This window comes from Dendrobates tinctorius, unplaced genomic scaffold, assembly GCF_039654945.1.
Source record: "Dendrobates tinctorius isolate UK_male_01 unplaced genomic scaffold, ASM3965494v1 ptg000561l, whole genome shotgun sequence".
Classification (NCBI taxonomy): domain Eukaryota; kingdom Metazoa; phylum Chordata; class Amphibia; order Anura; family Dendrobatidae; genus Dendrobates; species Dendrobates tinctorius.
The window spans coordinates 358,327-385,434 of NW_027362219.1; the positions used below are offsets into that span (position 1 = coordinate 358,327).

At 43.7% G+C, this 27,108-nt stretch overlaps 1 protein-coding gene across 3 annotated transcripts in view; it reads left to right on the forward strand.

Moving 5' to 3' along the window:
* Nucleotides 1-10,006: 10,006 nt before the first annotated feature.
* SLC39A5 (solute carrier family 39 member 5) overlaps nucleotides 10,007-27,108 on the forward strand; it is a 171,966-nt gene continuing 154,864 nt past the window's right edge. The window contains exon 1 of one of the 3 annotated variants that reach the window (XM_073565155.1): nucleotides 10,007-10,159. Coding sequence is in view for 1 of the 3 variants with exons in the window: in XM_073565153.1 (XP_073421254.1) it covers nucleotides 10,324-10,413 (90 nt within the window). In the remaining 2 variants the exon portion in view is untranslated. The other 2 variants (XM_073565154.1, XM_073565153.1) reach the window with 2 other exon arrangements.

A 27,108-nucleotide genomic window follows, 5' to 3' on the forward strand; every position in this document is an offset into this window, starting at 1 on the left:
TAATCCATTAGATCAACAAACAATACAGCAGGCAGGGAGCGTGTAGGGAAACGGTGCAGGAGGACGGCTGTTTCATGCTGTCAGAGAGCTTTTACGGGTTCAAATGATGAAACTGCCGTCGTCCTGAACCCTTCCTGCCTGCTGTCTTGTTTTTGTAATTGATTATAGAAAAATTATTTAGCATCGCTTGGTGAGTGCCATTTTCTTTTCTTCACTATAATGCCATAAAAAAAATTACAGCAGAGCTTTTCTAGAAGCATTAGAAAATGATACACAGAATTCCCCAATGTACACACCACATTCCTCAACATTGAAATTGGAATGGGATGGATAGACAGGCCAACGATATGCAAGGGATGAAAACAAAATTCTCAAAACATCTCAATTTATTCAGTATCTGGTATGAGTTTCACATTCAGGAATACACTGACTTACACGTCTTGGCATGTTATCAGTGAAGCTTTTAATGATTGTCTGAGGCATGCTCTGCCATGCTGAATGTATATGGACATGCAAATCATCAAGATCTGTTGCTGGCAGTTCCCTTGCCAATCAATTATATCTCAGATGTGCTTATTTGAAGAGAAATCTGGAGATGCTTCAGGCCATAGTAGAACATTTCGGCCATACAGACTGCTCACAATAATATAAGCAACGGGCGGTTTGGCATTGTCATGTTGAAAAATGACTCCTGGGACACTTTAGAGAATTGGCCATACCCCAGGTTACATGACCAAATCAATGTAACGCTGAGCTTTTAGTATAGTTATTGAGAATCTGCCTTCAGTGTAATGCAATTGCGGAGCAGTTGAGTGCAGCCAACACCAGGGGACACTGTTATGGGAAAAAAGGGTTGCACTTACTGTGTAGCACCTTGGTGCAGAAGTGCAAGCCGCCACCAGGAGGCGGCAGAGAAGTCAGACAAGCTGGAGTCAGTAACAAGCAGGAAGACCAAGTACCAGAGGTCACAGCAAAGCACGATGTCAAGGACGAGCCAAAAGTCAGAGTCAGATGGGAGCGCGGTATCCAGAACGTGAGACGGAAAGAGAAGTCGAGGTGTAAGCCAGGGAGTCAATAGGGTAACATAGCACCAGAGACGGAGAAACCGGAGGCGGAGTTCAGAGTTCAAGCCGAGTCATACATTGTAGGGAAATCACCAAACGTACACAAAGTCAGGGATAGGGAACAGGTCAGACACATACACACGGGAAGTCAGAGGCAGAAGGATCACTAGGGTATATGGATCAGCTGCTCAAGCCAAGGACCAGAACTATCACTGACAAAGGCTACCAAAAACAGCACCAATACATAGCCACTCAAGAACCAAAGAGAGGCAGGAAAGGTTAACCCCTCCATGACCAGGCCGGGGAAAGAAACGCAAGAAGCAAACCCCAACCTGGATCATGACAGTACCCTCCTCTCAAGGGGGGGGGGCACTGGACCCCCAGGCTTCCCAGGATACTGAGCATAAAAGGTCCGGACCAACCGATCGCATGGACCAATCATGCCGGAACCCAGGACCGGTCTTCTGGACCGTAGCCACTCCAATGGACCAGATACTGGAGTGAGCAGCAGACCATGTGAGAGTCCACAATCCGTTTTACCCCATGCTTATTCTGGCAATCCACCGAAATGGGTGGCGGAGGAGATGGAGATTCCCCGGAGGAAGACCCTAACGGTTTCAAAAGAGCCTTATGCAACACGGGAATCCGTAAAGACGGGGAAGGCACAAATGTAAGGCCACAGGATTGATTACCTCCACAATCTCATAATGACCAATGAACTTGGGCCCCAACTTAGCAGAAGGAACTTTAAGCTTAATATTCCTGGTGGACAACCATACCTTATCCCCTACCCGGAATACTGGCCCCACAGATCGTCTTTTGTCAGCAAAGAATTTATACCTCCCCTGAGCCTCCCAAATATTCCTCTGAACCTCCTGCCACACCTCCCCCAAATGTTGCACAGCTAGATCAGCCCCAGGGTACCCTTAATTTAGTTGGGAAAACTCCCCAAAATGAGTGTGAAACCTATAATTACAGAAGAAAGGGGAGGTACCCATGGACTGATTAATGCGAATATTAAAAGCAATTTCAGCCACAAGCAAAGAGGAACACCAATCGTCCTGCCGGGTTGTGGTCAAACGACGCAAGATTTGTTCCAAGGACTGATTGGTTCTCTCTGTCTGACCATTAGTCTCAGGATGATATGCTGAAGAAAAGGTCAAACAGATACCCAACCTTTTACAAAAGGCCCTCCAAAACTTGGACACAAACTGCACCAAGGACATCTCAGCCACAACCACACCATGCTGAAGAATGGAGGAAGGAGTTTCAGGAGGTGATATCGGGTCTAGACTACAGGATAAGGCATGAGCCTTGACATTTTTAGAACTGGGACGAAAGGTAATAGAGAATTGAAACTGTGAGAAAAAAAGTGACCATCTCGCCTGTCTTGGTGTCAAACTCTTGGCAGACTCGATGTAAGCCAGATTCTTATGATCTGTAATCACAGTGATTCGATGGACCGCCCCCTCCAAAAAATGCCTCCATTCTTCAAATGCCAGTTTTATGGCCAATAACTCTGTTACCTACATCATAATTCTTTTCTGCAGAAGAGAATTTCTTCGAGAAGAAGGCACAAGGTCTTAAATTTGTTAAAGTGGCAGGTCCCTGGGACAATACCGCCCCCGCCCCCATCTCCGAGGTGTCCACCTCTACAATAAACGGTTCAGATGGATCCGGTTGAATCAATACAGGTGCAGACATGAAACACTTCTTTAGCGACTAAAATGCCACTGCGGCTGGAGCAGGCCAAATCTTGATAACAGACCCCTTCCAGGTCAAATCAGTGAGGGACTTAACAATTTGAGAAAACCCCCTTATAAATTTACTATAATAATTAGCAAACCCCAAGAAACGCTGAAGACCTTTAAGATCCCTGGGTTGAACCCAGTCCACAATGGCCTGAACCTTTCTGGGGTCCATACAAAATCCCTCAGCCGACAAGACGAACCTCAGAAAGGACAACTCTTGGACCAAAAACAAACATTTCTCCAGTTTATCAAACAGACAGTTTTCCCGGAGTCTCTGGAGAACTGCACGCTGATGACCTATGTGGGCCTGCTTTTCCACAGAGCACACCAGAAGATCATCAAGATACACTACCATAAAGCACCCAATAAAGTCAGAAAAGACATAGTTGATAAAATTTTGGAAAACAGGTGGCGCATTAGTCAATCCAAAGGGCATAACCAAATTTTCAAACAGTCCCTCAGAGGTGAGAAACACAGTTTTTTACTCATCCCCCTCCCACATATGGATGAGATTGTATGCCCCCCGAAGATCCAATTTAGAAAACCACTTAGCCCCAGACAGTTGGTTGTATAAATCAGGGATCAATGGGAGGGGGTATTTCTCACAGTGATTTTATTCAACTCTCGGAAATTGAGGCATGGGCGCAAACCACCAGCTTTCTTTTTAACAAAAAAGAACCCAGTCGCCACAGGGGACATGGAAGGGCGAATTTACCCTTTGCGAAGACTCTCAGAGATATATTCCTTCATGGCCGTACGCTCAGGACTGGACAAATTTTGCATCAGGAACAAGATCAATGGTAGAAACAAATGGGCGGTGTGGTGGTAAAACCTCAGCCTTTTTTTCAGAGAACAACTCCGTAAAGGCCTTCAGGTACTCCAGAATACCCTCCAGACTGACGGATGACATAGACATAATAGTAAGACAAACTTCAGAAAAATTAGGTCCCCACTTCACAATATCCCGGGACCCCCAATCAATAACTGGATTATGAAGCTGCAACCAAGGAAACCCCAACACCAGGCCAGCAGGGAGATTCTCCAAGAAAAAACATGAAATACACTCCTGGTGTAGGGCCCTTACCTTGAGGGTGAACTCTTTAGAGATTAAATTAACCACGCTCTTGGTGAGGGGTGTAGAGACAATGGCCACGATTTTAATGGGATTTCCCAACCTAACTGTCCCTAACTTACAGCTGGCCACCAGTTTAGCGTCAATTAGGTTTATGGATGACCCACAGTCAACAAAAGCCAAAGTTGGAGTGAAGCAGTTCTCAGCACCAAGTTCCACTTTTTACAGTACTTTAAGAAATGAAAAAAAAAAAAATACCTGAGTCTGGTCAACCTCCTCGGTAGTTACCCAGACTTAGGCATTTTCCCGACACCTTGGGAGTAGGACAGGAGGGACAGTCCTTCTTCCAGTGTCCTGGTGCACCGCAGTAAAAACAAAGTTTGCCTTCCCGTAAGTCTCCTCTCCTTTTCCTTGAAGGTGATGGCCCCTACTTCCATGGGCTTAGCAGGTTGTGAAGGTTCCACTTTAACCGGAAGGAAAGGAGCTTCCCGGTGCACGACTCCTCTCTCCCATAACCTCCGATCCATGTGAACGGCCTGAGTCATGGCCGCTTCCAGAGAGCCAAGAGGAGGATGAAAAGCCAGGGCATCCTTTAAATGATCAGAAAGTCCCCTCTGGAACTGACACCTGAGTGACAAGTCGTTTCAGGACACTTTTGGGGACCATCTCAGCAGAGAGCTTTCCTTGCGATAGACCCACAATAGTGTCCTCTGCCAATCTGTCTCAGTCTGGTTCGTCATAGATGAGGCCCAGATCCTCAAAAAACTTATCAACAGACATTCTCTCAGGGGTGGTCGGGGGTAAGGAAAAAGCCCAAGACTGCAGACCCTCCCTCAGTAAAGATATAATTATCCCCACCCGCTGACTCTCATCCCCTGAAGAGCGGTTGAAGATCGGGGTTTAAGGGAAAATAATAATTTGCATCCCTCCCTGAACATGCAGAACTTGTCCTTTTCACCAGAGAAGGCTCTACTCTGTACACCTCACACACACACGTAGCTACATCCAATCTATAAACCCCTCCTGACCCCTCCTGTGACCTCATCACAGGTCCTGAGCGCACAGAGCAGGGATTTATTAGTGAGGGGCTGGTGCTGTGGTGGCGGGTGGGTCTGGGAGGGGGTGGAAGGGGTTGGTACATGGGGGGCGTGGCGCTATGGTGGCGGATTACAATGGGACAATTTTCCTTGGACTGGTGGGCCCCCCCACACAACTGGGCCATGGGCTACTGCCCAGATTGACCTTATTATAATCCGCCACTGCCTGTACCTAACATCAAAACCAGCTAATAGTGTTATGATGAGTCACCGAAGGAGGAAAAACCAAAATACCAGCTAAGTCCAGAAAAACCAGAGAGGTTGGCAGCTATCGGATTGCAGACCCCTGAACCTATCCACAACAACTAGCAGTAGCCGTGGGGGGTTCCTACGGTGCCCTAGACCCCTAGATCACAGCCGGAGAACTATATAGCCTAAAGACAGAAAAGGGAAAAACTAAACTGCCCCAGAGCAGACCCCAAAGCAATAGGCAGCCCCCAACATATAATGACAGTGAAGCAAGATGAAAAACACTAACACAGATAGAAAGATAGGTTGAGCAAATGATGGGGCCCAAGCTAACCACATAGGACAGGATAGGAAAACTGCTGTCTGCCATCCGCAAAAACCCTATCAAAATGAGTCAACCGACTGATAGGAAAAACAGGCCCTGAAGTCGCTAGGCTTCAAAAGACTATATCAGCACTCAGGTATATTCTGAAGACAGAGCAAAATATCAACAGATCAGAGACAAAAATGGAGTTCAGCTCACCCCCGGACGGGGATGGCAGAACTCCCAAAAAACAAGGCAAAACAAAAACAAAACTGAAGAGTACAAAGAAGAGCAGAAAACTTAGCTTTGAGATGCAGGAATCAGACTGGTCTCCAAGAATCCAGCAGGAAAATCACCAGCCAGGAAGAAGGGCATCGGCAGCCTTATATCCAGTCCTCAATTCCAGCCACCCAGTCATCATCTAGCTGCCCATGTGTTTGGTAATCAGCCTCACTACCTTCCTTCACCAGAGTAGGGAGTTCATTAGACCTCAATGGTGAAGGGAAAAATGAACTCACAACATAATAGTCTGCAATCACCTGCTGACCTGGACCCATGACCTGTTAGACAAGTTACTTCACATGAGTCACACAGAGGCTTCTGCTTCATGAACTTCCCCAGATAGAAGAAGCAGCCTCCGATGTGCAGCCTGTGGCCGGATACACAGGAAGAGACGCTCCTCATCACAGGCTGTGCCCCACACGTCAGCAGAGGGGTTAACACCACAGACAAGTCGCCATCTCCTCACACACTGGACACGACGCGGCATCTGGCATGCCCGCTGTCTTGGGGTCATATTCGACACCGAACTTTCCTTTACTCTCTATATCCGGTCACTCACTCTTGTCACCTGCATCTTAAAAACATCTCCAGAATCAGACCTTTTCTCACCTTTGAAACTGCTAAGACTCTTACTATCGCTCTTATTCATTCTTGTCTGGACTACTTCAACTCTCTTCTGATCGGTCTCCCTCTTACCAAACTTTCTCCTCTCCAATCCATCTTGAATGCGGCAGCCAGGGTCATATTTCTGTCCAGCCGCTTCACCGATGCCTCCATCTTGTGCCAGTCATTACACTGGCTACCTATTCGCTACAGGATCCAGTATAAACTCATCTCTCTCACCCACAAAGCTCTCCACAATTCTGCATCGCCTTATATCTCCTCTCTCATCTCTGTCTATCACCCTACACGTGCCCTCCATTCTACAAATTACCTAAGACTAACATCCCCCGTAATCCGAACCTCGCACCTCCGTCTCCAAGACTTCTCTCATGCTGCGCCAGCTCTCTGGAATGCACTTCTCCAGACAATCAGACTGATACCTAGCCCCGACCTATTCAAGCGCGCTTTGAAAACCCATCTCTTCAAACAAGTCTACCACATCAACTACTCAGTAAACTAACTTTGCCCTGTTCCCTCCTTCCTTCCAAATATTATTCTGAATCTGCACCCTACTATTCATCTGTCTCCACACCCTCCATGCACACGATAACGGCACTTGATACTTGACTATTGCACTTAAACACACGGGTTGATTACTGGATCATGCAGCTTTATATGAAAATCCCTATTTATTATAATTGCCAGACCTGAAATAACAAGCACTTTTCACCTACTGTGTCCCCACCATTTCCTTGTAGATTGTAAGCTTGCGAGCAGGGATCTCACTCCTAATGTCACTGTTTAAATTGTCTTAACTTGTATCGAATTTATTGTCTGTACATGTCCCCACTTAATTGTAAAGTGCTGCGGAATATGTTGGCGCTATATAAATAAAAAATATTATTATTATCTGGCGACGAACAAGCGCACATTGCGCAATGTTAATCATATCCCAGATATTCAGCATGTGGAGGACCAAGGGGGACCAAAAAAGACCCCAGGATTGGGACAGGAGCATGGGAAAATGGACGGCGGTTGGAGGGGCAGGGTTTATATAGGGATCAAAGTAAGTAAATATATATACATGCGGGCAGCGCACACATGCACAATCCTCAGGTTGTATAACTTTCAACTGGTCAAAACATTTCTCTCAGTAGGCCCAGAAAGAAATGTGGCAGGAATAAAGTACACCTCACAGTAACTTATGTGTGAGGCAGAGGTGACAAGACCCACCATCTCGTGCCCACTTTACTAAAGGTGCCCACTGCCCATATATAACAAAGTTGATGGAAACAGATGACTTCCACTATGATGATTGGTTACTGGCCTCCCGACCACAACCATTTCACAACTAGTCACACCCATGTCCACACCCCAATCACAATCACACCTATTTAATCACTGACTGGTACTGAGGGCACAGTGGCTGGTACAGTGGGCACACTGACTGGTACTGAGGAAAAGAAAGAACAGAGAGAGAAAAAAGAAAAAGGAGAGAGAAAGAAAGAACAGAGGGAAAGAAAGAAAGAAGAAAGAAAGAGAGAAACATAGAGAGAAAGGAAGAAAGAACAGAGAGAAAGAAAGAGGGGACAGAAAAAAAGAACAGAGAGAAAAAAAGAAAGGGGGGAAGAAAGAAAGAACAGAGAGGGAGGGAGAAAGAAAGAACAGAGAGAAAAAAAGAAAGAGGGGAAAGAAAGAACAGAGAGAGAATGAAAGAAAGAAAGAAAGAACAGAGAGTGAGAGAGAAAGAAAGAGGGGAAAGAAGGAACAAAGAAAGAGAGAAGGAAAGAAAGAAAGAAAGAAAGAGGGGAAAGAAATAACAAATAGAGAAAAAAAGAAAGAGGAAATAAAAAACAGAAAGAGAAAGAAAGAAAGAAAGAGAAAGAGGTGAAAGAAAGAGGTGAAAGAAAGAACAAAGAGAGAAAAAAAGAAAGAGAGGAAAGAAAGAACAGAAAGTGAAAGAAAGAAAGAACAGAGAGCGAAAGAAAGACAGAAAGACAATGAAAGAGGGAATAGAAAGAAAGTCAAATAGACTGACGATCATCCAATGAATGAGCAAAACACTCGCTTATCAGGTGAAATGATCTTTTGTGCCTCACAAAGAGATCATAGTTCTTGGTGGCACATCATCCTGTGTAAAAAAGACATGTGCTGGCGAGAATATTGCAAACTGAATGATTTATTACAGATCATTCATTGAACATCTGAAGTTGAGTCTTCCGGTGGGAATAAGCCACACATCGGGAAATTTAATGTACCATAAGGCTTCTAAACATCTATGCAAGGTCAGCGTTAAGCTTGACGCTCGACCATACACAAAGCAAGCAACTCCCTCCTTCTGCAGGCATACCATATTTTTCTAATTATACAACACACTTTTTTTTCCTCTAAATTTTGGAGGAAAATGAGGATGCGTTTTAAAATCTGAAGGTAGCTTACCGGAGTAGCAACTGCGATGGAGCGGGGTCACAAGAGACAGGATCGTTGCTTCAGGAGGCTGTCGGAGGCAGCAGGAGAGAACCGGTGCTGCTGACCCTGCAATCTCTTAAGATGTCGGCACCAGTGAGCGGAGGAGTCTCCTTTTCCATTGATTTCCTTGTGGTGAGCTTTGGAAAAATATCTGCCGGATCTCCCAAGAACTCAATCTACACATGTGCGGAGTCCGGCAGCTGTTTTCCCAAAGCCCACCACAGGGAAATCAATGGGAAAGGGGACTCAACTCACCAGGTCAAACATCTTATGGGACCATAAGACCAGCAACATCGGCCCACTTCTGCCGCCTCCACCGGCCTCCTGAAGCAGTGACCCTGCCTCCTGTGACACAGTCCCCTCGGCAAGCTACCATTAGGCTAAGTGCACACGTTGCAGAAATTTTCTGCTCAAAAACCTGAATCCCTTCCCAGAAACCGCACTTATTTTTCCGCTTGCGTTTTTTGCGCAGTTTTGATGCGTTTTTGATGCGGTTTCTTTCCGCAGCGGTTTACCGCATGGAAGAGGCCTAAAACGGGGAAAATCCGCAAAATTAATGAGCATGCTGCGTTTTTTACCGCGATGCGTTTTTTTCGCGGTAAAAAACGCATCAATGTGCACAAAAAGTGCAAAATGCATAGAAATGACTGTGCAGCTTATTTTTAGCGGTTTTATAGCGAAAACCGCGGTAAAAACCGCTAAAAAAACGCTGTGTGTGAACACAGCCTTAAACCAGACTTGAAGATGCATCCCCATGTTATTTAAAGATGTTTTTTTCCTATTTTCAACCCCAAAAATTGGGGTGCATCTTATAGTCCACAAATTACATATATATACAGTATATATGAGCTATTCAAAGGAATATTGGGTGGATCTAGAGTCCCCGGCTGCTGCAATTTTGAAGTAGCTGCTTTGTTCTGACAGCAACCGAGAACTTCCCACCGGTGAAGGTAGCAGTTGATCGACGGCGGTGCTGGGTGTCTCACCCTTACTGATAAGTTATTGATGGCATATCTTAGCCTAAGGATAGGCCATCAATAAAGACATAGTGGCCAATCCCTTTAATGCAAGAAAAAAAACATTGCTTCTTACAAATGTCCAGATTTCTCATCTTGGATTTTATACTTTTTTTTCCCCAAATCAGAGTGTATTTACTGATGAAAAAGCAGCCTTGAGACCTTTGCACCCAGTAGCACTCATTCTCCAGCATGTGGCAGCAGCAGATCATTGCTAACCCTACTGCTGCCATTTCCTGCTAATTGGATTGAGCCTTAGAAATGTGGAAGTTTCTTCACAACTGCACATGAGAATGTTCTGGGTAATGTCAGGTGGGTGCTGCCCTGCAACTTTCTATAATGATTGATTATTATTATTTTATTTCCCTGCAAATAAAGTCAATGCAGCACAAGTGAAGGGGATTTCAGAGCAGATTTCTGCCATAACAAAAGGTACGTACTGGAAATGTTTGTTTTGAACTCTGTCTTTGAGTTCAATGTGCTCAAGGAACAGGGATTTCTTGAGGTTACCCAAGCAAGTGGTTATTGGGGTCCTCCCGCCATCGAATGGGTACAGAAATGTGCACGTAAGTTGTAACCCCTATAATAATCTGCTACTGGCACGTACAGGACACCACAAGATCTAATAGGACGTTTATGAATCAGTCCATAAGTAACTGGCTACTAACAAAGAGTTTGTTTCCTGTCAAACCTTTGGGGTTATAAGGGTATGGTCACACAGAGTTTAATTTTGCTGTGTAAAAAGCTTATTTTCAGTGTCAAAATCTGTGAAAAATAGTTTTCAATGGGAACAACTCCATGCTGTTCATGCCTTCAAGTTTTATACTAAATGCTTTCCAGTAACTGATATGTGATTTATTAGGGTTTGTGGCCACATATTGTCTTTTACGCTCCATAACCCGCCTGAATAAATAAATGCTCAAAAGAATGAAAATATGAATTTCTATGTAAAAACTGCTATATGTTCAGTCTTTTCAACTTATTTTTTTTTTACCTCTTCAATTTCCTGAAGATGCAGTAAAAGGGACATGACCATTCTTCTGACTGCTCCCTCTCGGTTTGCGCACACAAATTTAGGCAATATAAAATAAAAAAACTGTGGGAAAAGACCAAAAAGACACCGAAGGAGACTCTTCAGGACAAATGTCCTGAAGTGTCTTCCTCCTGAAAAACTTGCTGGGTTCACACACCTCTAAAAGACGTTGTGCACATACCCTTAAAGTGGATTCAACCTGAAAATCCAGGAAGGTAGTGCAGACAAATTCACGCCATTGAATGAGGTGACTCCAGATACTGTCAAACTGGAAATATACTGCAGGAACCTGAAATTCTGCCTCAAATTACTAATAAATATTAGGTTAAGTTTCCACAATGAGAATTTGGAAAGGTTTTGATTTTGCAGATTTTCTGCACCTTTTGGGTAAAATTAGCCTACTTGCGTTTTGTTTTGTTTTTCTAAGTGCTGTTTTTACATAAGTTTTTGATGCTGCGGTTTTTGTCTCATTTTGGTATGTAAAGCTACTTTGTTTTTGAAAATTGCTGGTATTTGGCTTTGACAACTTTATTGATATTTTTTTCATGTGTGGATTACAAGTGTATTTGGTGCATTTCCAGGTCGGAAACACACTACAAATGAATATGCATTTTTGTTTTTCTTCACTTGCAAATTTTCTGCATCTAATGCAATTCTATAGTGATAAAGCCGCATATAACACTCAGTGTAACCACAAGGGAAATTAGCATATTGCAGATTTATTTAAAAAAAAAAAAAAGTGCTGCAGAATTTGTCTATGCAGCGTAAAAAAAAAAAGCACAGCGGGCATAAGATCTCTATAAATCCCATCCACTTCACAGCAAAAATACACAGCTTTAAAAACTCATCTAATGTGATCTAAGCCTTAGACGGCGCCGTTGTTGGGTCAGTGTGTCCATTTTTACTATCAGTGATTTTCTCCTATAAATCATAAATAAATTGCAAAGCTTCTCCTATCCATTACGATGTTTATCACAGATAGGACACTGATGGCAAAACGGACATATTTCAGCTTTTTTTTTTTTTTTTCTTTTTTTTTTTTTACTACTCAGTCTGCAGAAAAAGGCACAGATGTGTAAATAGTCCCAGAACAATGTGGATGAGAACACTTGCATAAAAAACAGGCGTGTGAATGAGGCTCACTCTTTGGGGATGGGGTTTAGAACCAAAATGTTGCCTATTTGACCCTTTTATCTATATTTCTGTTTTTTTCCATAAGATCCCTTTCCCTGAGGCTTCCTGTTTTTAGAAGCATGGAGACAGGGCCGGCGTTAGGGGCAGGCAGCCCAGGCAACTGCCTAGGGCCCCCGCTCCCCCAAGGGCCCCCAGCTAGCTGCACATCACACAGCCGCTATGGGGCCCGTGAGGCATGGGGGCCCGCCTGCCGCCAGCGCCAACTCCCCCCGGTGCCGCACTGACCTATACAGGCGCCATAGATGCCGGTACAGTTCAAAGCAATGATGGAGGAGAGCGCGTAAGCTGACGCTCCCCCTCCCATCATTCCCCGCTCTGCCTCTGACACTGCGGGTGTGCGATGACGTCAGCATGGGCACGAGGAGAGGTGAGGAGTGTGTGGGTTTTTTTTTGTTGTTTTTTTTAATGTAATGGTGAGTACTGGACTGTGGGGCCATTCTTTTGGGGGGGGGGAGATATGTGGGGTTGTGCTGTATACCATGTGGGGCTATGTTATATACTATGGAGGGTACATTATATTCTATGGGTGAGACTTGTATAATATGGGGGGCTACATTATATTCTATGGGGAGGTGGGCTGTATTATATTCTATTCGGGGCTACATTATATTCTATGGGGGGCTGTATTATGTTTATTATATTCTATGGGGTGTGATCGAATCATACTCTGAGGGGGCTACATTATACTATATTAGGAGGCCACATTGTATTCTATGGGGGGCTGCCATATATTCTATGGAGGGACTGCATTATACTATGAGGGGGCTGCATTATATTCTATGGGGGGGTTACATTATGCTCTAAGGGGTGGCTGCATTATACTATAAGAGGTGGGCTGCATTATATTTTATGGCGGGGCTGCATTATACTCTGTGGGGTGGCTGCATTATGCTCTATGGGGTGGCTGCATTATACTATGTGGGCTGCATTATACTGTATCGAGGACTATGGGGAATACATTATACTATATGAAGAACTATGGGGTGCATTATACTATGGTAAGTGAATTGTACTACATGGATGATTGGTGGTGTATTATACTATATGGAGCACTATGAGGAGTGTATTTTAATATATGGAGGGCTATGAGGAGTGTATTATACTATATGGAGGACTAGGGGGCACATTATATTATATAGAGGACTATGGGGTGTAAACTGTAGATGTGCTGCTGGTAACATGATACTGTATGGGGACAGAATGATCCATTAGTGATCGTTCTGTCCCCATCATTCTTTCTCAGGTGGTGGTAAGAGGCCGGGAAACAAGCGTCGTACGACTTCAATATTGTCGATCACACTCATTTAGCGGCCTGAACTCGGCTCATGTAACTACAATCAAAATTCTTCTGTGTGATGTGCAATATGTTAGCATTTGGGGCCCCATTTTAAACTTTGCCTAGGGCCCCACTTTGCCCAAAATCGGCCCTGCATGGAGAACAAATATCTACCAGTTATTTTCCCAATCACCAGATTGTATGTCCTGAATAATCTTGGGCTCAGTTTTCGTATAAAATACACTACATATAATCTGTAGTGATTACAGTAATGTGCTAAAACTGGAAAGCTTTTTGATGAAAGAATTAAATATTAACTTTCCTGTGTATGTAAGAGTGAGGATCCTTGCCCCTTCCCCCATTCAAGGCTAAATCTGTATTCCAATGACCAATTGTAGGAGTGGAAAAACAAACACACACAACACAGGCCTACACAACTTTACTGTAGGCTAAATTGGGATGTGTAAACCTTTGTGTGTAACCAAGAAGAGCATCAACACTAAGTATAGGGCTCACAACTGGTAAGTGTTCCACAGCGTTCTGGTCCTTGGGTATGTTTGATCTGATTGTTTATATTATACTGTAGGGGATAATTTTTGTTGTATCCTATAGTTCCATAAAATTCAACTTTAGGGGTCTTTCAGACATTTTTGACTATTTAGAATTTGTGGAATGTGACCTTTAATCCAGAGTTTGAACTACAAAAAAGTATCCAGTAGACTTTTTTATGGAGCATATGTTTAGATAAAGCTGCATGTAGATAACTGATAAATAATATGTGTGAAATTATGGAAGAGGATGAGTAAAATTTTCCTAAAAGCCTTTTTGTTTGTAATATTTACACAAGAAAATCACATAGCAGATAATGTCGTCCGGCACACCACAAATTCTCCTTTTAATGTCACCTGCTTAACCAGCAGGAAGTAAAGTTCCGCCTCAAATTTTGGGCAGCACGATGGCTCAGTGGTTAGCTCTGTTGATTTGCCCCACCAAGAACAACATCTGCACAGAGTTTTTATGTTCTCCCTGTGTTTGCATGGGTTTCCTCCTGGTACTCCGGTTTCTTCTCACACTCCAAAGTAATACTGATGGGGCTCACAATCTAATGCCGGTTTCACACGTCAGTGGCTCCGGTACGTGTAGTGACAGTTTCCTCACGTACCGGAGACACTGACACACGTAGACACATTAAAATGAGTGTGTCTCTGCACATTTCAGCGTGTTTTCACGGACACACGGTCCGTGTGAAAAACACGGAGACATGTCAGTGTTTGCGGGAGCGCATGGTCTGCAAAACGTGCTGAACAGGTCACACTGTCCTCCGTGTACACGGCCGGCCGTGGGGGAAGAAGTGCTACAGTAAGCGCTGTTCCCCAGTGGCTGGTGCTGAACGTGGCTGTCATTCTTCTCTCCTGCCGGCAAGAGAGAAGAATGAATGAAAACCCGATGTGGGGTCCCCCTCAGTTAGTGAACCAACCTGGCAAAACTAACAGCTGGGGGCTGCTATTCTCAGGCTGGTAAGGGGCCATTGATCTGGGGGGGGGGGCCAGACTAAACATAGCAGCCCCCAGCTGCCCAGAAAAGGCGCATCTATTAGATGCTCTTATTCTGGAGCTTTGTTGGGTTCTTCCCACTTGCCCTGTAGTGGTGGCCATAAGGGAGTTAATGTCACCTTTCTATTGTAAGGTGACATTAAGCCCGGATTAGTAATGGAGAGGTGTCAATAAGACACCTATCCATGACTAATCCTATAGTAAGTAAAGGGTTAAATACACACCCAATAAGAACAAAGCCTTTCAATGAAAGAATACAACACACACATTGTTTAAAGCTTTATGCTTTATTATACTCCTAAATCCAATATGACGCCATCATTCTCCTGTAAAAAAAAAAGTATAAAATAATAAACCAACAATATCCAAAATACCTGTCTGGAGATCAGTCAAGTCCCACAGCGTAAATCCATCTGGGGGGGGGGGTTTAATCCGTTTACAGGCAGAGCGTTGCTAATGCGACCGATCCGACTGTAAACTACTGGGGAATGAATGGAAGCAGCCGGCGCAGACTCGGTGATGAGCGGAGACTTTGTGCTTATTGTGTGCAAAGCTGCTGCAGGGAGAGAGAAGCCGTGATCAATCTGTGCCTGCTACGCGCCCAGATGAAACACCCTTCCTCTGGTGCATGCAAGCAATAGGTCATTCTGTGTAATTTTATAGGCCCGAGTACCGCAGGATGAATGAGGCCAGAACAAGTAGAGTTGGTTTTAGATTGTATGGCTGAGAGTGCCTTCAGTTCCTTCGTTTTGTCTTCCACACGGTCCCCATCTGAAGCACAGATTTTGCACCTGCTGTCCAAGGGCATCTGTTTTCCATATCACCCCCTTGCAAATCAGACAAGCAGTCTGAATCCCAAGTCATGCAGCAGTCGCTTCTGTTTTTTTTATGTCTCTGCTGGCTGTGGTTCTGTAGGCCATCCACCTGGCCTTGACTCACAATTGGGGTCGGCGGCAGGCAGACCAGGCAGCTGCCTAGGGCCCCCGCTCCCTCAGAGGCCCCCAGCTAGTAGTACATCACACAGATGCTGTGTGGCCCATGAGGCAGGGGGGCCCGCCTGCTGCCAGCGCAGAATCCCTCCCCGCCGCCGCATTCTCTCGGGGGGGGCTATATACCATGGTGGGGCTGTGCTATATACCATGTGGGGGGTACATTATATTCTATGGGGAGTTGGGCTGTATGATATTCTATTCAAGGCTACATTATATTCTATGGGGGGGCTGTATTATATTATATTCTATGGAGGGTGATTGCATTATACTATATGAGGATCTACATTGTATTCTATGGGGGGGGCTGCATTATATTCTATGGGGGGCTAGATTATATTGTATGGGGCTTCATTATACTTTGAGGGGGCTACATTATATTCTATTGGGGGTGCATTATACCATGTGAGGAGGGCTACATTGTATTCTATGGAGGGGCTGCATTATACTATATGAGGTGGGCTGCATTATCTATGAGGGGGTTACATTATATTCTGTAGGGTGGCTGCATTTTATTCTATGGAGGTTACATTATATTGTATGGGGTGGCTGCATTATACTCTGTGGGGTGGCTGTATTATACTATATGTGGGCTGCATTGTACCGTATCGAGGACTATGGGGAATACATTATACTATATAGAACTATGGGATGCATTATACTATGGGAAGTGAATTGTACTACATGGATGACTGGCGGTGTATTATACTATATGGACTATGAGGAGTGTATTGTATTATATTATATGGAGGACTGAGTAGTGTATTATACCGTATGGAGGACTGAGTGTATTATACTACATAGAGGACTATGGGGCACATTATATTATATGGAATACTATAGGGAGTGTATTATACTATATGGAGGACTACAGGGCACATTATATTATATGGAGGACTATGGGGTGTAAACTGTAGATGTGCTGCTGACAACATGATGCTGTATGGTGATCTGTTAGTGATCGTTCTGTCCCCATCATTCTTTCTCAGACGGTGGAAAGAGGCTGGGAAACAAGTGTTTAACAACTTCAATATTGTTATTCACACTCATTTAGCGGCGCATGTAAATACAATCGAAATGCTTCTGTGTGATGTGCAATATGTTAGCATTTGGGGCCCCATTTTAAACTTTGCCTAGGACCCCACTTTGCCCTGCCCACAAGTAGAAGAGATTGAGTGCACTGATGTCAAACAGAAAAAGTGGTTTGGTAAGGAGTACATGGGAGGGGTATAGTAAATGGTCAGCAGACCACCGCTGCAGATTTATGATGAACCACAGGTACCAACTTCTGCAGCTTTTTGCTGCATGTAGACCAGCAAGGTGAACAATGCAGGAGATTATCATTTATGTTTACAGCACTGGTGATGTACATGAGGACTGAGGAGCTGTTACATACAATACACAAATAGAAATTACAATAAAGCAACTAATAGTGACAGTCAGTTACTCTGGGGTGAGGTGAGGACCCTGCCCTTGCGGCCTTACATTCTACTGGATAATGAGGAAAGAGACAGTTTGCTTGGGGCTTGCAGCAGCTCTGGTAGTAGTGAGGTGGCAGTGTGGTCATTGCAAGCTGACATTGTTCTGAATAGATGGGTTTTCAAATTCCGCTTGAAAGTTCAGAATGTGGGTGATCGGACATGTTGTGACACAGAATTCTACAGAATGGGGGATACTCGTGAGAAGTCTTGCAGAAGATTGGATGAAGAATGTACGATTGTGGAGGAGAAAATGAGGTCTTGGGAAGACCATAGAATACAGTGGCATGTAAAAGTTTTTTGGCATCCCTGGTCAATTACTGTTATTGTGAATTGTTAAGCAAGTTGAAGATGAAATTATCTATAAAATGTCTTGCATTATAGATTACACTTTTCCTTCTTATTTTAGGCAAAAAAAAAAAAAGTTATGCAGTATATATTTTCATCTTTTACATTTTAAAAATTACAAAATGGACAGATGCAAAACTGTGGTTACCCTGCATGGTTAGTACCTATTAGCACCCTCCTTTTGAGAGTATCGCAGCCTGTAAACGCTTTTTGTAGCTAGGAGTCTTTCAATTCTTATTTGAGGGATTTTCATCCATTCTTCCTTTTGAAAATTCTTCCAGTTCTGTGAGATTCCTGGGTCGTCTTGCATGCAATGATCTTTTGATGTCTAGCCACAGATTTTCAATGATTTTCAGATCAGGGACTGTGAGGGCCACTGTAAAATCTTCACTTGAGCCTTCTGAGGTAGTCTATTTTGGATTTTGACATGCATTTAGGATCATTATCCATTTGTAGAAGCCATCCTCTTTAACTTCATTTTTTTTTATAGATTGTGTTATGTCTGCATCAAGAATTTGTTAAAATTTAATTACTTATTCTTCCCCCTACCCATGAAATGCTCCACGTGCCATTGGCTGCAACCCAACCCCAAAGCATGATTAATCCACCCCCATGGTTGGAGGGATGTTCTTTTTCTGAAATTCTGTAACCTTTTTTTCTCCACAAAAATCTTTTGATCATTGTGGCCAAAGTATCGTATTTTAACCTCATGGGTCCATGGGACTTTGTTTCCAAATTGCATCATGCTTGTTTAGATGTTCTTTTGCATACTTCTGACACTGAATTTTATGTTGAGGATGCTGTAGAGGTTTTCTTCTGATGACTCTTCCATGAAGGCCATATTTGTGCAGGTGTCACTGAACAGTAGAACAATGTGACTCCAGAGTCTGCTAAATCTTTCTGAAGGTATTTTGCGGTCAGGCAGTGATTTTGATTCGCCTCTTTAGCAATCCTACGAGCAGCTGTCACTGAAATTTAGCTTGGTCTTCCAAACCTTATCTTGATCTTTACTGTTCCTGTTAACTGACATTTCTTAATTATATTTCAAACTAAGGAAAGGGCAACTTGAAAACTCAGTACTATCTTATAGACCTGGCTGCTACTGTGCATCATGGCCAGCCTCTAACTATTAATTCAGCTGTCTCTGTTCATGTTGCTTCCGCCACCATCCCCTCATTCGCTCAGAAAGTGCGGGCCATCATGTGCGTGCTTTTGCCTTTCTCACCCTGGTGCTTGTCTGTCTGCAGTGCAGCATCACTGCTGCCTTCCCACCTCATATGGTTTCCTGTTCCAAGATGATACACCTCCCACCAAGGACAAGTTGTCGTTGCTTCTTGGCAGCCTGCCACACATGAGCCAATACATGCTGCTGTCTGTGCCTGCACAAGGACCGACAAGTTGCCCAGATTGTTACAAGTGCTGATTACTGGGTGGCCACCCTGCTGGATACTTGCTACAAGAACATTGTGGCATTCTTGCTGCCATCACTAGAGCGTGATCAGAAAATGCAGGAATACAAGTGCACGCTGGTAGACGCACTACTGATGGCGCCCTCTCCTGACAGTGGGGACTCGGTGAAAGCACAAGGCAGAGGAGGAGAGTCCTTAATGCAGCCGTGGCACCAGCACCCCCTCAAAAGGGAGGGTTAGCATCGCCAAAATGTGGAAAACCTTCCTTGGCACTCCACGACAACCATCACCACCATCTCATACGGTTTGTATTAGCAGGAGGCAGCATTTCTGTTATGCCTGTGTTGCACCTCACTCGGGGATTAATAGTTTAGACACTAAAAAATGCAACTGACCCTGCCGGTTCCTCTATAGACTAGATATCCTGACACAGAGATAACCCTACCCACAGATCTAAGATGGCAACTCGGACCTAAACTGCCATCAAGTTGCTTCAGGTTCCATTTAAAGAACCGGAGGCCAGAAAAGAGTGTGAATTAGTGACGAGGACAAGTGTGCTGAGCAAAGGAGAGATCTCAGAGTCAGAAAATGCCTGCTGGAGGACAGAGTATAAAGCTGCACCCAAAAGGTGACAAGTGGATAAATGAAAACATCTGTGTTAAGCTAGACAGACTGCAGCCAGAAAACAGAACCTAAACACCCAGCACAGCAGAAAGAGAAGCCGACCACAAAACACAAGCTCAAGGGATCAAGTCCATGAGCACAACAGTTTCAACAACTTGGTGGAAGAGTATGTGTCCACACGTCTCCATATACTGTGATGGGTCTGACCCATTTCACTTCTGGGTCTCCAAATTGGATACATGGCTTGAGCTTGCCCTTTGTACCTTGGAGGTGCTGGCCTGCCTTGCAGCAAATGTACTGCCAGAACGTGTGCTTAACATGATAGTGGGTGTGATAATAATAATAATAATCTTTATTTTTATATAGCGCTAACATATTCCGCAGCGCTTTACAGTTCGCACACATCATCACAGACAGGCGCATGCGCCTGTCCAATGCCAATGTGTGCAAGCTCGCATTCATTAAAATGAACCAGGTGTGGATTCCACAGAACTTTTTAGCTGAATAAAGACGTATACCAGCTGCACCTAACCATTGTTAGACTCCACCGCAGTTTGTTTGTTCTACTTTCCATTCACAGTGTTCCCCAAATTTGAAATAAAAAAACGTGTTTTGCAGAGTGCTCCTGTAGGAGTGGACTGACCTATGGACCTGTCTTATGTGGAAAGAACATGTAAAAGATGATGTGCACTATGCTTTATTATATCTGTATGGCCAACAGCTGGAATTAGTACAGGACGACGTACTGTTAGGTTTTGGCCACAAGATGGAGACAGAGCAGTGAGAAAAGGACTCAATAACAGTCATGGGACTGGGAAGGGGATTTCCAGAAGGATGAGATAAAAAGGAAGGAGAGTCCCAGGGGAGGGCAGACACCCAGGAGGAGGAGAGAAGTGAGAAGAGCTCAAGACAGGACGGAGGAAGGAAAAGCTCAGGAAAGAGAAGAGACAGTTGTTCGGAGAGGGGGGTGGCCCAGAGAGGACAGCTACAGGACAGCAGTGACTAACGGAGGCCTGGGGTAACGGACGGCTGGATACCGAAGAGTGAGTAAGTGTTACAGTGGGCAGACTCGGTCATGGGAAACGCTGTGGCCGTGGGCCTAACGGCAGCCACGGCGAAAGAACCCGGAGGGTTAGCGCTCACAAGAGTAGGAGGAGGTGACGTGTGCCTGGGATCAGCAGCTATCGTGTTGGCTGTGGATGTCAGGGGGACACCTAATAAAGTTGGACCTGGTTGAACAAGCTTCTATGTCTGTCGACAGTCCATCTCATAGCCGAAAGGGACCCCCCCAGTCGGCACACACACACACACACACACACACACACACACACACACATTTTTTTTTCAGAGTACACGCAACAAGGCAGTTTTGCAGAATAACCCCACAGAGATGCTTTTCAGATTAGTCCCACAGAGATGCGTACAGAGTACACATGTTTTTACGAAAATTAGGAAGGGGAAAGGGAAATTTGTGCTCACCAAAATAGTCCTGTAAGCCGGTCGTGCCTAGGGATCAAATGGCTGACCACCATGTGTTGCAAACATGAAGAGAGAAGGAAGATCCGGCACTGGAGACTTGATAAAATCCACGATAAGTTTTATTCACATAATTTCATGATAAAACCATAAAGGGGAAAACAGACCCCCCCACGCCTGACGCGTTTCGAACCTTACACCAGGTTCTTCCTCAGAGACATGAAACATGGTTTTATCATGAAACTATGTGAATAAAACTTATCGTGGATTTTATCAAGTCTCCAGTGCCGGATCTTCCTTCTCTCTTCATGTTTGCAACACATGGTGGTCAGCCATTTGATCCCTAGGCACGACCGGCTTACAGGACTATTTTGGTGAGCACAAATTTCCCTTTCCCCTTCCTAATTTTCTAAATATACTGACTAACTGTGCTCCCATCAAGCCACACATTTGTTAACATGCAAGCCGGGACTAAAAATATTACAGCAACTTGCTTAAGAAGAAAAAAAGCTGATGAATTATTTGGCATTTCCTCTGATAATGAGGATAAGATTAGTATGGACATGCATTCACTTTTCTCTGAGTTGGAGAGAAAGATGACTTCTCACCTTAAAACCTGGTGGGACTCAGTGACTCTTGAGAAATACGTTAGTCATAACATGATACCGCGAGGTTTGAGATTAAAAAAAAGGTACCGACTGTGATTTATAATGATACCTTTCTACAGAAGTGGAATGATATTTTGAGTGAATGCTCTTTGAAACTAATGTCTCTTATTGTGGAGGAAGAATCTGTCAAATTGACCAACATTGAAGCTTCCATCAAAGATTTGGAGTCTAAGTTGGATGTATTTTCTGATCATATGACATTTTCTAAAAGCTATGAACGATTACATGCTAATATTGATAATTTGGAAAGCGGCATTACCAAGTCCAAGAAAAATAAGTTCCTGCGTGATCGCAGGGACTATGACTCTAATATGGTTTATGCTTGGAAACAATTCACTCCGTATAAGCCTAGATCTATTCTCAAGAGGAATCAATCATTCCGTAGTAACAACGTCAGTTTTTCCTCATGTGAACAGTCTTTTAATTCACCTACTACTTCTGAGGGTTCAATGGACTCTAGTCTGGTGTTACCTTTAACATCACATGCAAAAAACGATCAAAGAAAACAAGGCGAGGTGGACGTCGACGTAAGAAGAAAGCATCAATATGGTCTGCGGAATGTGAATCATTGGAGGAAATAAACGGTAACATTGCTGCGTCTGATGAGTTTACAGTTATAAACATTTCAGCTACCATACTGAGTGAAGCTCAGCTGAGCGTTTTGAAGAGAGGACTTTCCTTTGTTCCTACATGTAGAGGGGATTTGTTTCAAACATTATGTGATGTCAATCGATTCGTGCGATTATTAACAGTTAAGAGACATTTCTTTACTCCTGATTCTGGTATTGGCAATCAATTTTCTGATATATCATCCTTGAGTTCAAACAATGTTGATTTGTTGCCACTTGCTGCTCCTGTTAGAGATCAAATTTTGTTTGACATGTTGTCTAGTTTGGAGAACACAAATCAACATACAACAGTACAATGTGACACAAATGTACAGATATCTAACCCCACTTTTTATCCCCTGATATCTAGAGTGCCCATTATGGATACTTTCCAGAGGGCAATAGAACGTGATGTTAAATCTCTGTTGGATTCAGATGTGCAGTCTTGTATGAATTTATCTGCAATTGAGCAGCATGCGCTTCATTTACTAAGTAAGAACCAACATATAGTAGTCCGCCAATCAGACAAGGGGGGGTCAGTGGTGATTCTAGACTCACTACTATATCGCAATGAAATTTTATCCATGTTATCTGATATTAATACATATCATCCTCTCAACAATGATCCTACAAGCTGTATTCAGCAGGGTTTATCTGTGATTTTGCAGGAGGGTCTTGCTTTGGGAGTATTGGACAAGCGCATGGCTGATTTTTTATATGTGGATAAACCAGTGTGTCCTGTATTTCACGCCTTACCCAAAATTCATAAAGGCGTGTTTCCTCCACCTTTCAGGCCCATAGTGGCCGGTATTGGAGGGGTTAATGAAAAACTCTCCGAGTGGATAGACAGAAAATTACAACCTTTGGTTTTGAAAACACCAGGTCACATTAGAGACACCAAACAGCTTCTGCAGGCACTTCAGGAGGTTGCATGGGGGCCTCACCACACATGGATAACATGTGATGTTGTTGCTCTATATTCATGTATACCTCATGATTTGGCATTATCTGCTGTTTCCACCATTTTGACTGAAGAAAGTAATTTCAGTTCTGATCTTAAAAAATTTATCATTATGGCGTTACAACATCTTTTGAACACCAATTTTTTCAAATTTGACACTAAGTACTATCTTCAGGTGTGTGGCTGCCCGATGGGGTCAAAATTCTCTCCTACTCTGGCCAACTTATATATGTCCTTTTGGGAGAACAAATATATATATACTATAGATAATCCCTATTTAGACAATGTATTGTGGTGGGGGAGATACATTGATGACGTGATCCTATTGTGGTTTGATCGTTGTGATGTATCTCCCTCTCCTGGCATGCTTAAGTTTTTTTGAGTATATTGGGACTAATTCTTTGAATATTAAATTCACCCACGAAATACATGGCATTTGTGCCACATATCTGGATGTTAAAATTATGGGAGATGTCAAAACGGGGAATATATATACTTCCCTATATAGAAAAGATACCAGTGGTAATGCCATATTGCATGCGGATAGTTGTCACCCGCCACATGTGATACAAAATTTACCGTTGGGGGAATTAATCCGTGCCAAAAGATCATGCTCTAATGACGCTCTTTATGAATCCGAGCGTCGTAAAATTTGCACCAGGCTATCAAAAAGGGGTTATAAGAACTGGATGTTAAATAGGGCTATTAAGAAAGTGGATAACAAAACTAGGAGTAGTTTATTGCAGAATGACATGGTACACACTAATCAAAATAAAAATATTCCCACTTTTTCTACCGCTTTCAGTTCAGATTACAAGGGTGTTATTAAAATCATAAATAAACATCTTCCCTTACTGCATCAAGATCCAGTCTTATCGCAGATATTGGCTGGTGGACATAGGTGTGTTCCAAAGAGAGCTAAAAATTTGAGTCATTTTTTGTCCCCCTCATTGTATTTGTCTGATTGCAGTAAACCTACGTGGTTAAATTACTTGGGCAATTATAAGTGTGGTGAAAAATTGTGTGGTTTGTGCCGCTATATGGATATTACAGATAGATTTGTTAATTTTAGTACACAACAAACCTACAAAATTAAAACCTACATGAATTGTAACACCACACACTTAGTGTATATGGCAGAGTGCACATTGTGCAGTTTATATTACATTGGCTGTACTACACGCAGCCTGAAGAGGAGACTAAGTGAGCACATCACCGCTTCTAATCCAGAGTCTATGTCCAGTCGTAGGAATGTGTCTGGCTTGTCCAAACATTTCCTTGAAATACACAAGGGTAATTTATGCAGTCTTAAAGTTAAGGGAATAGAACGGGTATTGAAACCCCCCAGAGGGGGTGACTGGGAACATTTACTACACTGTCGGGAAGCCTTCTGGATACTTGCACTTGATGCACGATATCCGCAAGGTCTAAATTATAGAAATGATCTTATGTATTTCTATTGAGTGCTGAGATTTTTGGTGTGTGGTTTTTTTTTTTTTTTTTTTTTTTTGTTGCTTGTCATTTGATAGTTGCTATGTATTTCTGCATTTATACGTGTGTATTGCACATGTTTTTATTTATTCTATGTCTTGTCCATTGTTGTATAGGTCTTTTCCTTTTTTTTTTTTTTTTTTTCTTCTTGCAAGGGAGTGACTCCACCAGTGATTTGAGGGCTTAGTTGTCTGCCTCTTTGATTATACACATGTGTGGAGTCCCTCTGCTGATTAGGAATGTTTATAATCATTTTGTGAACTGTTTTGTTTCATGTCTCTGAGGAAGAACCTGGTGTAAGGTTCGAAACGCGTCAGGCGTGGGGGGTCTGTTTTCCCCTTTATGGTTTTATCATGAAATTATGTGAATAAAACTTATCGTGGATTTTATCAAGTCTCCAGTGCCGGATCTTCCTTCTCTCTACATGTTTTTACGCACAGTACTCCTACAGACATCAGTGAAGAGTATAATTTTTTTTTAGGCTCACAACTCATACAGACACTGCGGCTCCATTTACCTTAGAGTCCAACGCCCACTTGATGGCTAAACATTCTCCACTATGGAGTAATTTTTCTCGCAGGTAGACAATTTCCGGCTGAGATACATTATGAGGTGCTCTTCCTGTTCACCTCTTTAGATAGGACAGCACCCAGACCGACAGCTGACGCATCCGTATGGACCACAAACTCCTTGGAGATATCAGATACTACCAGTACCGGCTGTTTGTACAGGGACAGCTTCATTTCCTTTAAGGCCGCCTCAGCTTCTGGAGACCACATGGCCATAGCCGACTTCATCCCTTTAAGGAGGTCCGTCAGGTGGCTACCATAGCGAAGTTCGGGATGAACCAGCGGTAATATCCCACAATGCCCAGGAACGCCGTGACTTGTTTGTTTGAGAGGGATTGTGGCTAGCCCTGGATCGCCTCAACTTTATTTATCTGGGGCTTTATTTCGTCCCTGCCTACAACATATCCCAAGTATCTTGCTTCCTCCATTCCCAAGGCACACTTCTTGGGATTTATGGAAAACCCCGCCTTCCATAGAGCATCAAATACCACCTGGACCATGCTCTGATGGCTCCCCCAATACTGCCTGAAGATTACAATATCGTCCAGTTAGGCCTCTGCATACCTCTTTGTTGTGAATTCTCTTACTTCTGAGTCGGTGCTTCCTCTGGTGGTTGCTGTGGGTAGTGGAGCTGGCCGGACTGACAGAGGTCTGCCACCTGATGATGATGATTGGAGATCCATACTCCTCGGTGACCTGTTCATAACACCTCTTGTTGGGAGCTAGGATCCGGTCTATGGCTCTCTGGAACGTTGCTGGAGCACCTTGTAACCCAAACGGCATCCTTGTGTATTGGAAGCATCCATCTGATGTCGAGAACGCAGTCTTCTCTTTGGCACCCTGGGACATGAGGATTTGCCAATTCCCTTTTGTGAAGTCAAGGGTAGTAATGTAACGAGCTGTCCCTAGCCTCTCAATTCGTTGACCCGGGGCATCGGCCAGGCATCTGTCTTAGAAACCTCGTTCAGCTTCTGAAAGTCATGGCAAAATCGTCATTGTCTCTGCAGAATGCACTCCTGGGTCTTATCTGCCTCCAGGTGACCATCCATCACATGGGAATGGGCCATGACTAACACCCTGGGTCTGTAGGGCCCTGGCACCAGTAAATACTCTATCACCTTACCCATTGGCTTGGTTATTCTCTAAAGCAATTCCCAATTACAGCAAAATGATGGAACTGACTGTTGGTCCCCGGCTCCTGAGGCACAATATTTAATACAGTAACCTTTTCAAATGCCTCTTTAAGATTTAGGTCCCTGAGTTTGGGCAGTTTCAAAGTTTCCCCCAGAAACCTCCAGCTCGGAGACATTGGCCTCAGTGGCTGCCGCCTCAACCTCATCACCAACAAGTACACAAAATGGAAACCTGTCATCCGCAGCTTGAGACAAGGTTTCTTTGGGAGCAACCTGGCTGTTGTCCGGACAATCAGACGTTCTCGCTTTTCCCCACAAGTCCCAGAATAATACAATATTCAGGACTTGTTACCAGATGTCACACTATAAAATATGACTATCCTATAAAAAAATGTAGTGGTTTATTTGGATTCTTCCATCAAAGAAAAGATTATTACATAAAAATAGATGC